This window comes from Triturus cristatus, chromosome 8 (genome assembly GCF_964204655.1).
Source record: "Triturus cristatus chromosome 8, aTriCri1.1, whole genome shotgun sequence".
NCBI lineage: Eukaryota > Metazoa > Chordata > Amphibia > Caudata > Salamandridae > Triturus > Triturus cristatus.
Window position 1 is genome coordinate 695,918,515 of NC_140591.1, and position 12,691 is coordinate 695,931,205.

At 49.3% G+C, this 12,691-nt stretch overlaps 1 protein-coding gene across 1 annotated transcript in view; it reads left to right on the forward strand.

Moving 5' to 3' along the window:
* IPO5 (importin 5) overlaps positions 1–12,691 on the forward strand; it is a 614,356-nt gene that overhangs the window by 469,571 nt on the left and 132,094 nt on the right. The window contains exon 23 of the mRNA XM_085622105.1: positions 10,931–11,150. Coding sequence (XP_085478231.1) covers positions 10,931–11,150 — 220 coding nt within the window. The remainder of the gene's footprint in view (positions 1–10,930; positions 11,151–12,691) is intronic.

Here is a 12,691-nt window from a genome sequence, read left to right on the forward strand (position 1 = left end):
TACCTCCTACAAGTCCCCTCCTCAAAATACCTTTTCAAAGGGCAATCAGAGAGGTGGTTACAGGGGTAACAACAATAAGGGCAGGGGCAAAACCAACAACACCCGTTCTGCCACCCCCCCCGCACAATGACTCCCCTCCGCTCCCCCCAGACCATTCCACTCCGGTCGGGGGCAGACTACAAAACTTTATCCACGTATGGGAGTCCATAACATCGGACAAATGGGTGACCCAAATCATTCGGTCAGGGTACTGTCTCGAACTAACATCTACCCCACCCAATATCCCACCAAGGCACCGTCCAATGTCTCAAGAACATTCCACACTGCTCAAACAAGAGGTACTCTCACTCCTCCAAAAGCACGCTATAGAGCAGGTCCCCGTCAATCAACAAAATCTAGGGGTCTACTCCCTATATTTCTTAATACCAAAGAAAGACGGGACCCTCAGACCCATTCTCGACCTCCGGCCTCTAAATGCCTACATACATTCAGACCATTTTCACATGGTCACCCTACAGCAAGTCCTCCCACTCCTCTGCCAGGGAGACTTTCTCACAACCTTGGATCTGAAAGACGCATACTTTCACATTCCAATACACCCCTCTCACAGGAAATACCTCAGGTTCGTGGTGGACGGGCAACATTACCAATTCACGGTTCTCCCCTTCGGGGTCACCACCGCACCACGGGTGTTTACCAAATGCCTAGCAGTAGTAGCAGCACACCTCAGACGTCAACACATTCACGTCTTCCCTTACCTGGACGACTGGCTGATAAAAGCCGCGTCCTACGACCAATGTGTGCAACATACAAACAGCACCATCCAACTGCTCCACCAGCTAGGCTTCACGGTGAACTACCAAAAGTCCCACCTCATACCATCTCACACAAAGCAATATCTCGGGGCCACTATAGACACCTCCAAGGGTATTGCCTATCCAACTCAGCCAGAATCACAAGCATTCAAGCCTTACGCAAAACATTCCTTCCTCAACACTCTCTTCCAGCAAGAGTGTTTATGAAGCTCATAGGAATGATGGCGTCTTGCATCTTCATAGTGCCCCATGCAAGACTCCACATGCGTCCACTTCAAGAGTGCCTAGCACAACAGTGGAACCAGGCCCAGGGTCAGCTGACGGATCTGGTGTTGGTGGACGGCCGCACACATCACTCTCTGCAGTGGTGGAACACCACAAACCTTTCCAAAGGGCGGCCGTTCCTGGACCCGGTTCCTCAGGTGACTCTAACAGCGGACGCATCGCTCTCCGGCTGGGGAGCGCACCTTCTACACCTCACCATGCAAGGTCTATGGACGCCACAGCAAAAATCGCTCCACATCAACCATCTGGAGCTCTTGGCGATCTTTCTAGCCCTAAAATCTTTCCAAAAACAGATTTCGGGCAAAGCAGTCCTCATTCGCACAGACAATATGACTGCAATGTATTATATCCAAAAACAGGGGGGGACACACTCTCCCCAGCTCTCCCGCTTAGCCCAGAGCATATGGAGATGGGCAATTCCTCAAAACATCTTTCTCCTGGCACAGCACGTTCCAGGCGTACAAAACACCATGGCAGATCTGCTCAGCAGACAAACGCAACAACTACACGAATGGGAACTGCATCCACAAGTTCTTCACCCATTCTTCCAACAATGGGGGCATCCTCAGATAGACCTCTTCGCCACCCACGAAAACAAAAAATGCCCAAGCTTCGCCGCCAGATACCCACACCCATTGTCCAAGGGCAATGCGATATGGATGAACTGGTCAGGCAGATTTGCATACGCCTTTCCACCTCTCCCACTAATTCCATTAGTGGTCAGGAAGCTACAACAGCACTCCCTCACACTCATTCTGGTAGCTCCGACGTGGGCCAGGCAGCCGTGGTACACCACGCTACTACAACTGTCAGTGGTACCACATCAAAAACTACATCTATCCCCATGCCTCCTAACCCAGAACCATGGAGAAATCAGGCACCCGGACCCAGCTCAGCTCAACCTGGCGATCTGGCTCCTGAAATCCTAGAATTCGGATACCTTAACCTTCCCCCTGATTGCATGAACATCATCATGGAAGCCAGACGCCCTACCACTAGAGCATGCTATGCCGCAAAGTGGAAAAGATTTGTAATTTACTGCCGTAACAATACAATCAACCCTCTAGATGCATCCATACAGCACATCATATGCTATCTGCTCCATCTTCACAGGTGTAACCTGGCATATTCATCCATACGCCTACACCTAGCAGCGATCGCTGCTTATCTACAAAACAGACAGCATTTATCACTCTTCAGAGTGCCCGCTATTAAAGCCTTCATGGAAGGCCTTAAACGCGTAATTCCTCCCAGGGCACCACCTTCCCCTGTATGGAATCTAAATTTAGTTCTGACACGACTAATGGGTCCGCCCTTCGAACCAATGCACAAATGTGAGCTACAGTTTCTCACCTGGAAAACAGCTTTCCTTGTAGCGATCACTTCCCTTAGAAGGGTTGGTGAAATACAAGCGTTCACCATACAGGAACCCTACATACAAATGCATCACAGCAAGGTCATACTTCGCACAAATCCGAAGTTTCTGCCCAAAGTCATTTCCCCCTTCCACCTCAATCAATCAGTGGAATTACCTGTCTTCTTTTCGCAACCCCAATCTGTTGCAGAAAGGGCCTTACACACACTTGATGTGAAAAGGGCGTTGCTATACTACATACAAAGAACGCAACCCTTCAGGAAGACTAAACAATTGTTCGTTTCCTTCTCTCCACCACATAAAGGCAACCCCATTTCTAAATCAGGGATAGCTAGGTGGAGTGTAAAATGCATACAAATTTGCTATCAAAAGGCAAAGAGAACATTATCTGTTCCTCCTAGAGCCCACTCTACAAGAAAGTTAGGGGCTTCTATGGCTTTTCTAGGGAATATACCCTTAGATGACATCTGCAAAGCAGCCACATGGTCTACACCGCACACCTTCACAAAACACTACTGTGTAGATGTGCATTCCAAGCAGCAAGCTAGGGTGGGCCAGGCTGTACTAAACACACTTTTTCAAACAGCTGCAACGGATACCGGTGGTCGCCGCTAAGGTTGGGTACTGCTATGTAATCTATGGTAAGTGTACAATCTGCAGCTCATATGCCTCGAACGGAATATGCTACTTACCAGTATGCATCTGTTCTTGGCATGTAGAGCTGCAGAGTTGTACACGCCCACCCGCCTCCCCGGCTACCTGTATCCGTTCCAGTACATCTTATTTAGATACAACACATGGGTTTCTCACTGTTATTACTACGCTCCATCATTTCCCTGTTGGCGAAAAACAATCTGAGGATGGAGCCGAAGCCCATGCGCAGTACGGACCGAAGGAGGAGTCACCAAACTCGTGACTTCCAAAGACTGTCCAAGAAGAAAAACAAACTGCAAACATCCGGGCCCAACACCAGATGGCGATCTATGCTAAGTGTACAACTCTGCAGCTCTACATGCCAAGAACAGATGCATACTGGTAAGTAGCATATTCCTTGCATGATATATGTAGAGCAGCCACCTGGTCCACTACACACACCTTTACCAAACACTATTGTGTAGATGTGCAATCAAAACAGCAGGCAGCTGTAGGACAGGCTGTTCTCAAAACTCTTTTTCAGACCGCTGCAGCTGGCACTGGTAGCCGCCGCTAATAGAGGGCACTGCTATGTATTCTATGCACAGATATGAATTCAGCAGCCCACATGCCTCGAACTGAATATGCTACTTACCAGTATGCATCTGTTCTTGGCATGTAGGGCTGCTGACATTCATATCGCCCTCCCTCCTCCCCGGCGCCTGTAGCAGCTGCAGCTCTCAGAATTACTGTAAGCATGGTCATCACTTTCTGTATCTACTCCATCACTGCCACAATGGCGAAAAACAATCTGAGGATGGAGAGGATGCCCATGCGCACTGTAGTCCAGGGGAGGAGTCACCTATCCCAGGATACTTCGAAGACTCTTCCAGGACAACAACGTGCAAACATCCGGACCCAACACTAGGCGGCGATCTATGCACAGATATGAATGTCAGCAGCCCTACATGCCAAGAACAGATGCATACTGGTAAGTAGCATATTCAATACGCCCACCTGCCTCCCCGTATACCTCGATCTGTTCCAGTACTATCTTACTTGGATACATCACACATGGACAACTTCGATTTCTTACTAACTCCATCATAACCCTTCATAGCGAAAACAATCTGGAGATGGAGTCGATGCCCATGCGCACTATCGCCCCAGGGAGGAGTCGCCTATCTTTTGACTACAAAGACTTCTCCAAAGACAAAAAGTGCAAACATCCGAGCCCAGCACCAGATGGCGATCTATGCACAAGTATATGAATCTACAGCTCTACGTGCCAAGAACAGATGCATACTGGGAAGTAGCATTTTCCTTTTTTTTACGCTTACTTTGTCATTTGGATGTCTTTTCAGGCCCTTGTCATTTTTTTCCCCTTCAGTTGATAGCTTTCCTTAACCTTCCCCAGAGCCTTCATGCATTTCGGCTGTTTGACAAGAGAGGAGAGGGTGGAGGATATACCTACACCCCCACCATCTCCTCTTGTCAAACATTCGAAATGCCTGGAGCCTCAGGGGTAGGTTAAGGAAAGCTATCAACTGAAGGGAAAAAAAAGTTGTCAAGGGCCTGAAAAGACATCCGAAGGACAAAGTAAGCATATAAAAAAGTATGTTTGGGTGGGGGTATAGAGGTGAAGTCCTGAACCATGTGCTCTTCACTGTAATCAGTCGTATTGCAATGGGCTATAAACTAATCAAAAGTCCTGACCTCAAAAAAATGAACAGAACAATTCTGATGGATACATCTGCCAGTGGATTCCTCACCTTGTGAATATCCCCTGCGCCAGCAACGTTCGGAAACTTTTGTAGCAGTCCACGCCGATGTGGTCGAAGACGACGTCACAGAGACACGGCTCCGCTCGCGACTCCGCTGACGTCACCGGCTCCATAAGAAGACCTCATCGGCGTGATGACGTCCGTTCCCTTTTTTCCGTGCCGACGACGCCAACGGATTTCGGGAATCGTTACTAGTGGCATTACTTGTTACTTTGTGTATTTACTGGAATTTCTCTGTTTTTCTTTGAAAATGTCAACGAGGAAGTCTGGTTTCAAGCCTTGCCGAGAATGTGGCAAGCACATGTCTATCACCGACCCGCACGACGATTGTGTTTGGTGTTTGTCTTCAGACCACGATGTGGAAGGTTGCTCAAGCTGTCGTGAAATGAGCTCGAAGGCGCTTAAAGAAAGAGGCAAAGCTCTTCATCGCCCGAAGGTCTGGATCCAGGTCGAGGTCTGCGTCCAAGTCGACTTCGGGGCATGCTTCTAAGAGTAAGAAGCATAAAAAGAAGAGGAGGCATTCTTCGCATCATCACTCCGATAAAGGTTCGGCTTCGAAGACGAAGTCGCCTACTCGACGTCGGAGAGAGTCAGTGTCTCCTTCTCCGGTGACTTCGCCGGTTCCGGCTGCTTCTCCAGTGCCGGTGTCATCTCCGGCTCCAGCGAGTCCTCCGGCTCCGTCTCCGACTCCGGTCCCGGATGAGTATTGTCAGGCTCCGGGTGAGACTGTGACGCCGCTTGTTCCACTGTCGGTGCCGGCAGGCCCGAGTCCGGTGTTACCTGACCAGTATCCTGCTTTTCCTGGTCCAGGTCAGGACCCTACGCATTACCTAAATGCCATGTATGGGGTGTTTTCAAGGGCAATGTATAACTCTGGTGCACCTATGGGTCTGACGGCTTTCAATTTGGGAGTGCCGCAGGTCTACCCTCAAGCTCCGTTTATGCCATTCTTTCCAGCGACGCCGTCTTGGCAGCTACTGGCACCGAGAACATCGACGCCGCTTCCCTCTTCACCGGCGCCGACTCGACTTCGTTCGACGCCGGCTGATCCGCGTTCGACGCCGCTGCCGGCGCCGTTGGATTCGAACACGGCGCCGCCGACGCCGCAGATCCGGATTCGTTCAAGGAGGGAAGCACAGAGTGGTGGATGAGAGACGCTTTCTGTTGGAAGAGGCTGAAGAGGGAGAGTTGGTGGAATCTGATGATGTGTTTGAAGAGTTAAAGGAGACAAGTGGACTGGAATTGTCTCCAGAGTGGGAGATCACTCCACCATCGGATGAACCCTCTAAAGAAGCAGCACCGTATCATGCGGTGATTAGAAAAGCTGCGGAATTGTTGGATCTCCAATTACCAACAACAGAATTTAAATCTAATATTCTTACTGAGGTGTTGCATTCACCTACTGCGGTCTCGGAACCCTTGCTACCCTTTAACGAGGCTATTATGGAACCTGTGCTAGAGGTATGGCGCAAACCTTTTTCAGCTCCTGCAGTCTCCAGGGCAGTCGCAAGGAGGTATAGAGTGGCTCCGGGGGATCATGAATTTTTAACTTCGCACCCTTCGCCTGAAAGCTTGGTAGTTCAGGCGGCTTGTTCGGGACGATCAAAAGGGGCATTTCCTCAGGTTCCAGGAGACAGGGAGGCCAAGAAGGTGGACCAATTAGCCAAAAAGGTCTTTTCATCAGCCAGTATGGCTCTTAAGTCGTCAAATGCAACGTGTTTGTTGGGGCGCTATATCCATGCGCTTATGGACTCGGCAAAGAAGTTGGCACCAAAGCTGTCAGAAGAGGATAGGGCCGGCTACAATGAAGTACTGACTGATGCCCAGGCGGCTGCTCGCCAAGTTATCCAAAGTGGTCTGGACACAGCAGACTCAGTCATGGGGTCTTCGGTCGCCACCAGGAGGGGTGCGTGGCTAAAGTCCTCTGAATTCTCCTCTGATGTGCAGTCAACTTTATTAGACTTGCCTTTTGATGGGTCTGGTTTGTTCGGGAAGAAGGCGGATGCTGCTCTCGAACGATTCAAGGAGAGTAAGGCTACGGCTAGGTCGTTGGGCCTTCAATCCCAGCCGAGAAGAACTTTCAAAAGGTATAGAGGCTTTGGAAGGGCGACTTTTCGCTCTTACAGACCAGTCCAGCAGCAGCAGTAACAACAACAGCAAGGCTCTTTGTCCAAGGGATACAGAGGAAGAGTTAGGGGTCGCTCACGTGGCCGTCAACTCTCCTTCTCCTCCTCTTCCTCAGTCCCTCCCACCTCCGCAAAGCAGCCCTAGATTCGACATTCCGGATCATGCTGGTCCTGTGGGGGGCCGGCTTACCCATTTTCTACAAGATTGGGAATCTGTAACTACAGATCTCTTGGTTCTGGATCTTGTAGAAAATGGGTACGCCCTTCCCTTTCGGGAATTCCCTCCAAATTACCCTCCTTGCCAAGGGGCTTGCTCGGAGGACCACCGTCTTCTCCTGCAGGAGGAAGTCCTGAAGTTGTTTCAGAAAGGTGCGATAGAGGTGGTTCCGGAGCAGGAGAGGGGTCAGGGATGTTACTCCCGGTATTTTCTGATTCCGAAAAAGGACGGCAGGTTGCGTCCGATATTTGACCTCAGAATCCTGAACCTTTACCTGAAACAGGAGAAGTTCAAGATGCTCACCCTTGCGCAGGTTCTTCAGGCGCTGAATCAGGAGGACTGGATGGTGTCGCTCGACTTGCAGGATGCGTATTTCCACATCCCCATCCTGAAGTCGCACAGGAAGTACCTCCGGTTTACGGTAGGGTTGCAACATTATCAGTTTGCGGTCCTCCCGTTTGGTCTTACTTCGGCACCTCGAGTCTTCACAAAGGTGATGGCGGTGGTGGCAGCCCATCTCAGAAGGTCGCGGATTTCAGTTTTCCCTTATTTAGACGACTGGCTGATCAAGGCGGAGTCGTCGGAGAAGGTACTGCGTCATCTGCAGGATACAACTCGGCTGTTGTACAAATTGGGTTTTTCGATCAACGTGCCCAAATCTCACCTGGTGCGCTCTAAGCGCAAACTGTTCATAGGTGCGGTACTGGACACTACTGTGTGTCGAGCATTCCCTCCTCCACAGAGGATTCTCGACATACAGGAAATGATTCCTTTATTTTTCAACGGAGCGGTCGTTCCAGTTCTGAAGGTCCTTCGCCTGCTCGGTCTGTTCGCCTCCTGCATCCTGTTGGTCAACCATGCACGCTGGCACATTAGGGCGCTACAGTGGTGCCTCCGCAAGCAGTGGTATCAGCACAAGGGAGATCTCAGGGAGTCTGTGAGGATCTCCAGAGAAGCTGCAGCGGAAATGTCTTGGTGGAGCGTGGAGGGCAATCTGTCCCAAGGGAAGCCCTTCCATTTACCTCCATCGGTGGCCACAGTGATAACGGATGCATCCACTTTAGGGTGGGGTGCTCATCTGTGGGATCTGGAGATCAAGGGTCTTTGTTCTCCGGAGGAAAGGTTGCTTCACATCAACCTTATGGAATTGCAGGCGATTCGTTTGGCACTCAAGGCCTTCCTCCCTTCCCTTCGCGGTCAGTCTGTTCAAGTCCTGACGGACAACACGACCGCGATGTGGTATATAAACAAACAGGGAGGGGTGGGGTCTCTTTGTCTCTGCAGAGAGGCCCTGCGTCTATGGTCCTGGGCTCAGGACCATCGGATTTGTCTGATGGCAAATCATCTGGCCGGGGTGTTGAACGTGCGTGCAGACAGTCTCAGTCGGCAGTTCTCCGCCGAGCACGAGTGGAGGCTTCATCCGGAGGTGGTTCGTCACGTCTTCCAGATGTGGGGAACTCCTCGGGTGGACCTGTTCGCCACTCACGAGAATGCTCACTGCCCGTCATTCTGCAGTCTCCAGTATCCGCTGCAGGGAGCGTTAGGGGACGCGTTTCAGTTGAGTTGGGGCTCACGACTCCTTTACGCGTTTCCTCCCATACCATTGATTCCTCGGGTTCTGAGGAAGATTCGCCAAGACCGGGCCCAAGTTATATTGGTCGCCCCGGATTGGCCAAGAAGGGTGTGGTACACAGATCTTCTCCACCTCTCCTCGTGCCCTCCGCTCTGTCTCCCTCGGAGGGCAGATCTCCTCTGTCGGAGGGGCAGGTTCTACACCCCCCACCTCCAGAGCTTACACCTTCATGCCTGGAGATTGAACGGGGCAACCTGAATTCTTTCTCTCTCCCGCTAGATGTGGTGGATGTTATTTTATCGGCCAGGCGACACTCCACCAAATCCATATATTCCTATAGATGGTCTAAATTTGTACTCTGGTGTGGGGAGAGATCAATTGATCCTTTGAAGGCTCGTTTTGTCTAACATTTTGCAGTTTGCCCTTTCTCTTGCTCAGCAAGGCTTTGCTGTGGCGACAGTAAAAGGATATTTATCGTCTTTGTCTGCATTTCTATGCCTGCCGGATCAGCCGTCACTGTTCAAGTCACCTATTGTTCTTCGTTTTATAAAGGGTCTTACAAATAAGTTTCCTCCTACTCCCTTTATTGTGCCCCAATGGGACTTAAATCTTGTATTAACCTATCTTATGGGTTCTCCCTTCGAGCCCTTACATAAGTGTCCCTTGAGGCTGTTGTCTTTCAAGACAGTATTCCTTATCGCAATTACCTCGGCAAGGAGGGTAAGTGAGCTTCAAGCTCTTATTTCAAAGCCCCCATTCTTGACTGTGCATGCTGAACGAATGGTACTCCGGACCAGGGCTGCGTTTTTGCCTAAGGTGGTAACTCCTTTCCACCTGGGACAATCCATTACCCTTCCTTCTTTTTATCCTCCCCCCTCATCCTTCCAAGGAGGAGGAGAGACTTCACCGTTTGGACCCTAAGAGGGCGGTGAGCTTTTACCTGGACAGGACAAAGGACATCAGGGTTGATGATCAGCTCTTCGTGGGCTTTGCCGGCTGCAGGAAAGGTCGAGCGGTGCACAAGTGCACCCTTTCCAGGTGGATTGTCTTGTGCATCAAGATTTGCTACTCTTTGGCTGGTAAGGAGCCTCCGGAGGGTTTAAGAGCTCATTCCACTAGAGCAAAGTCTTCCACCTCTGCTTTGTCTAGGGGGGTTCCTATGGAGGACATTTGTAGGGCGGCAACTTGGGCCTCCCTTCACACCTTCGCAAAACATTGTTTGGACACCGAGGTGAGGAGGGACGGACATTTTGCTCGTTCCGTCCTTCAGGACTTTCTGGTGTAGAAGGGTGGACACCCTCCTCCGGGAGTGGGGACTGCTGTGGGAATCTGTTCACAAGGTGAGGAATCCACTGGCAGATGTATCCATCAGAAGAACAAGTTACTTACCTTCGGAAATGCTTTTTCTGGTGGATACAGTATCTGCCTGTGGATTCCTCACTGACCCACCCGCCTCCCGGTTGTCCATCCTTCTATACCAGTGATTCTATATCAGTATTTCTATGCTGTATTTCTATTAATGGTTTCAAATTGGTTTATTACTGTCAAGGAAGTGATGTTATTTCTATTCTCTACACTGTGTGTGTTAATATGCATATTGTGTACTGTGTATGCTGTTTATGTACATATTGCTGTCAGTCCGTCCGTGTGCCTCGAAGGCACGGAAAAAAGGGGCGGAACTGACGTCATCACGCCGATGAGGTCTTCTTATGGAGCCGGTGATGTCAGCGGAGTCGCGAGCGGAGCCGTGTCTCTGTGACGTCGTCTTCGACCACATCGGCGTGGACTGCTACAAAAGTTTCCGAACGTTGCTGGCGCAGGGGATATTCACAAGGTGAGGAATCCACAGGCAGATACTGTATCCACCAGAAAAAACGTTACCGAAGGTAAGTAACTTGTTCTTTACTGTCTGCCATTCCTAGTTTAAATGCAAATTAGTTTATGTAAGTCAGAAATTTGCAAAATTCTGAATATACAGAAAGCGAATCATTTATGCAATTGAAAAATCTCAAACTACAAATACATTCACACCACACATTATTGGAAAGTAATTGTTTTACCATTAAACATGTCTGATATGGATAATACGGACTTGAAAGTAACCTTGTTCTGTTTCTTTCAGTGTTCTCACAGACCCTGGCCAGACAGACAGTGGGGATTGTGTATATTTGATGACATTATAGAGCACTGCAGTCCTGCCTCCTTCAAATATGTAGAATACTTCTTAAGACCGATGCTGCAGTCTATCTGTGATAGCAGCCCAGAAGTCAGGCAAGCATCCGCATATGGCATCGGAGTCATGGCCCAGTTTGGTGGTGAAAACTACCGGCCTTTCTGCACAGGTAAGCATTTTTTTTTAATATGCATTTAAGACATCAAGAAATCAGTTGTGCTAGGACGAACAGCCCATAGAACTATGTTAACTAAAATCTTCATATTGCATCATGTGGTGCTTTCAGATGGCACACCGCAAGAGAATCTTTCTCCAGCTACAAGAAACATGCTGTACACAGAATTAAAATTTGCACTCAAGTTTCTTCTGCTCTTGGTACTCCTGTTTATGAACAGGAGTTTTGATTGAAATGCCGGAGACCTGCACTCCTCAGGGTTTATGAAAGAGAACCTCACATGCCCCCACTACTGCCAAGAGATATACATATCTGATAGACTTCCAGCTGCATATTCCTTACCTTAGGTTCCTTACCTTCAAATTCTCCTCAGATGTCAGACTGGATCCAGATATTTTTCGTGAGCAGCCAGTAGGTTCCGTCATTCTGCTCTGTGGCGTTGGTGTCGTCCGTGCCGAAAGTGGCATGCGCGGTGCCTATATAGGAGTCACCCCAGCGCACTGACGTTGGTTTTCTTTCCCCATCAGTCAGCATAGATCCATAGAAGTGCTACCCCTTCGTCCAGTGGTTCTTAACCTTTTGACTTCTATGGACCCACCATTTAATCATTACTGGAACCCAAGGACACCCTGTGAATCATTACTTGAATCTAGTGCCCCCCAAAGAATCATTACTGGAAGCTGGGGACCTGTTCTAAGTATTTAAAATTTGAACTGCAAAACGATACACAAAATATGTAGAAACAATTATTAATGAGAAATACAGAAACTATGAAATGTTATTGAATTCACAAACAAATCTAAACTAAAACTACATTTTAATGGGAAGGATGGGGCTTTTCTGAATTCCGTTGAGGCCACTCATCGTCCATATTACATTCCATTTGATGCGCTTACACTGCTCTCACAAATCAATCTGAGGATAATGACTCCAATTTCAACTCCTTCGCGTTTACAGAAAGTTGTAAAAGTTTTACTTTTACATTTTGCTTTATTTATCTATATGCACTTTACTAATAATAAATGTTATAAGCAGTCGCAGAAGTCGAACGCGCTGGAGCTCCTTAATGTCTGCAGAGCTGTGGCTACATCTTTTGGCCTTTCCATGGCCCCTCGTCACCCCCAATCTGCCTTCTGCTCTAAAGTGGCCATGGAAGAGGCTTCCTGTACCCGCTCACACTGCGGCACACAAGCTTTGTAGCCTCTGCATGGTCAAGAACATGGTACCTACAGGCCCTTGTGGGTCGGGTACTGAGCGGTTGTGCCAGTCCACCACTCCCCCAGCAGCCTCCGGCTCCAAGCCCTTCTAGTCTGCCCCCCTTTCACCTGTATAGTGTGCGGCAGGATCCGCTGTCACCTGTCCCACTGGTGGTCTATCATATCGGACCAGTGGGTTCTGCAGATTGTCCAGAGGGGCTGTTCACTCCCCTTCGAGATTACCCCTGTGAGAAAGTGCCATCTTTCTTGCATTGTATGCCCCCACTTTTTGCTGAATGTACTTTGACTGAGTGTGCCCTGGACTCCTGTCAATCAGGT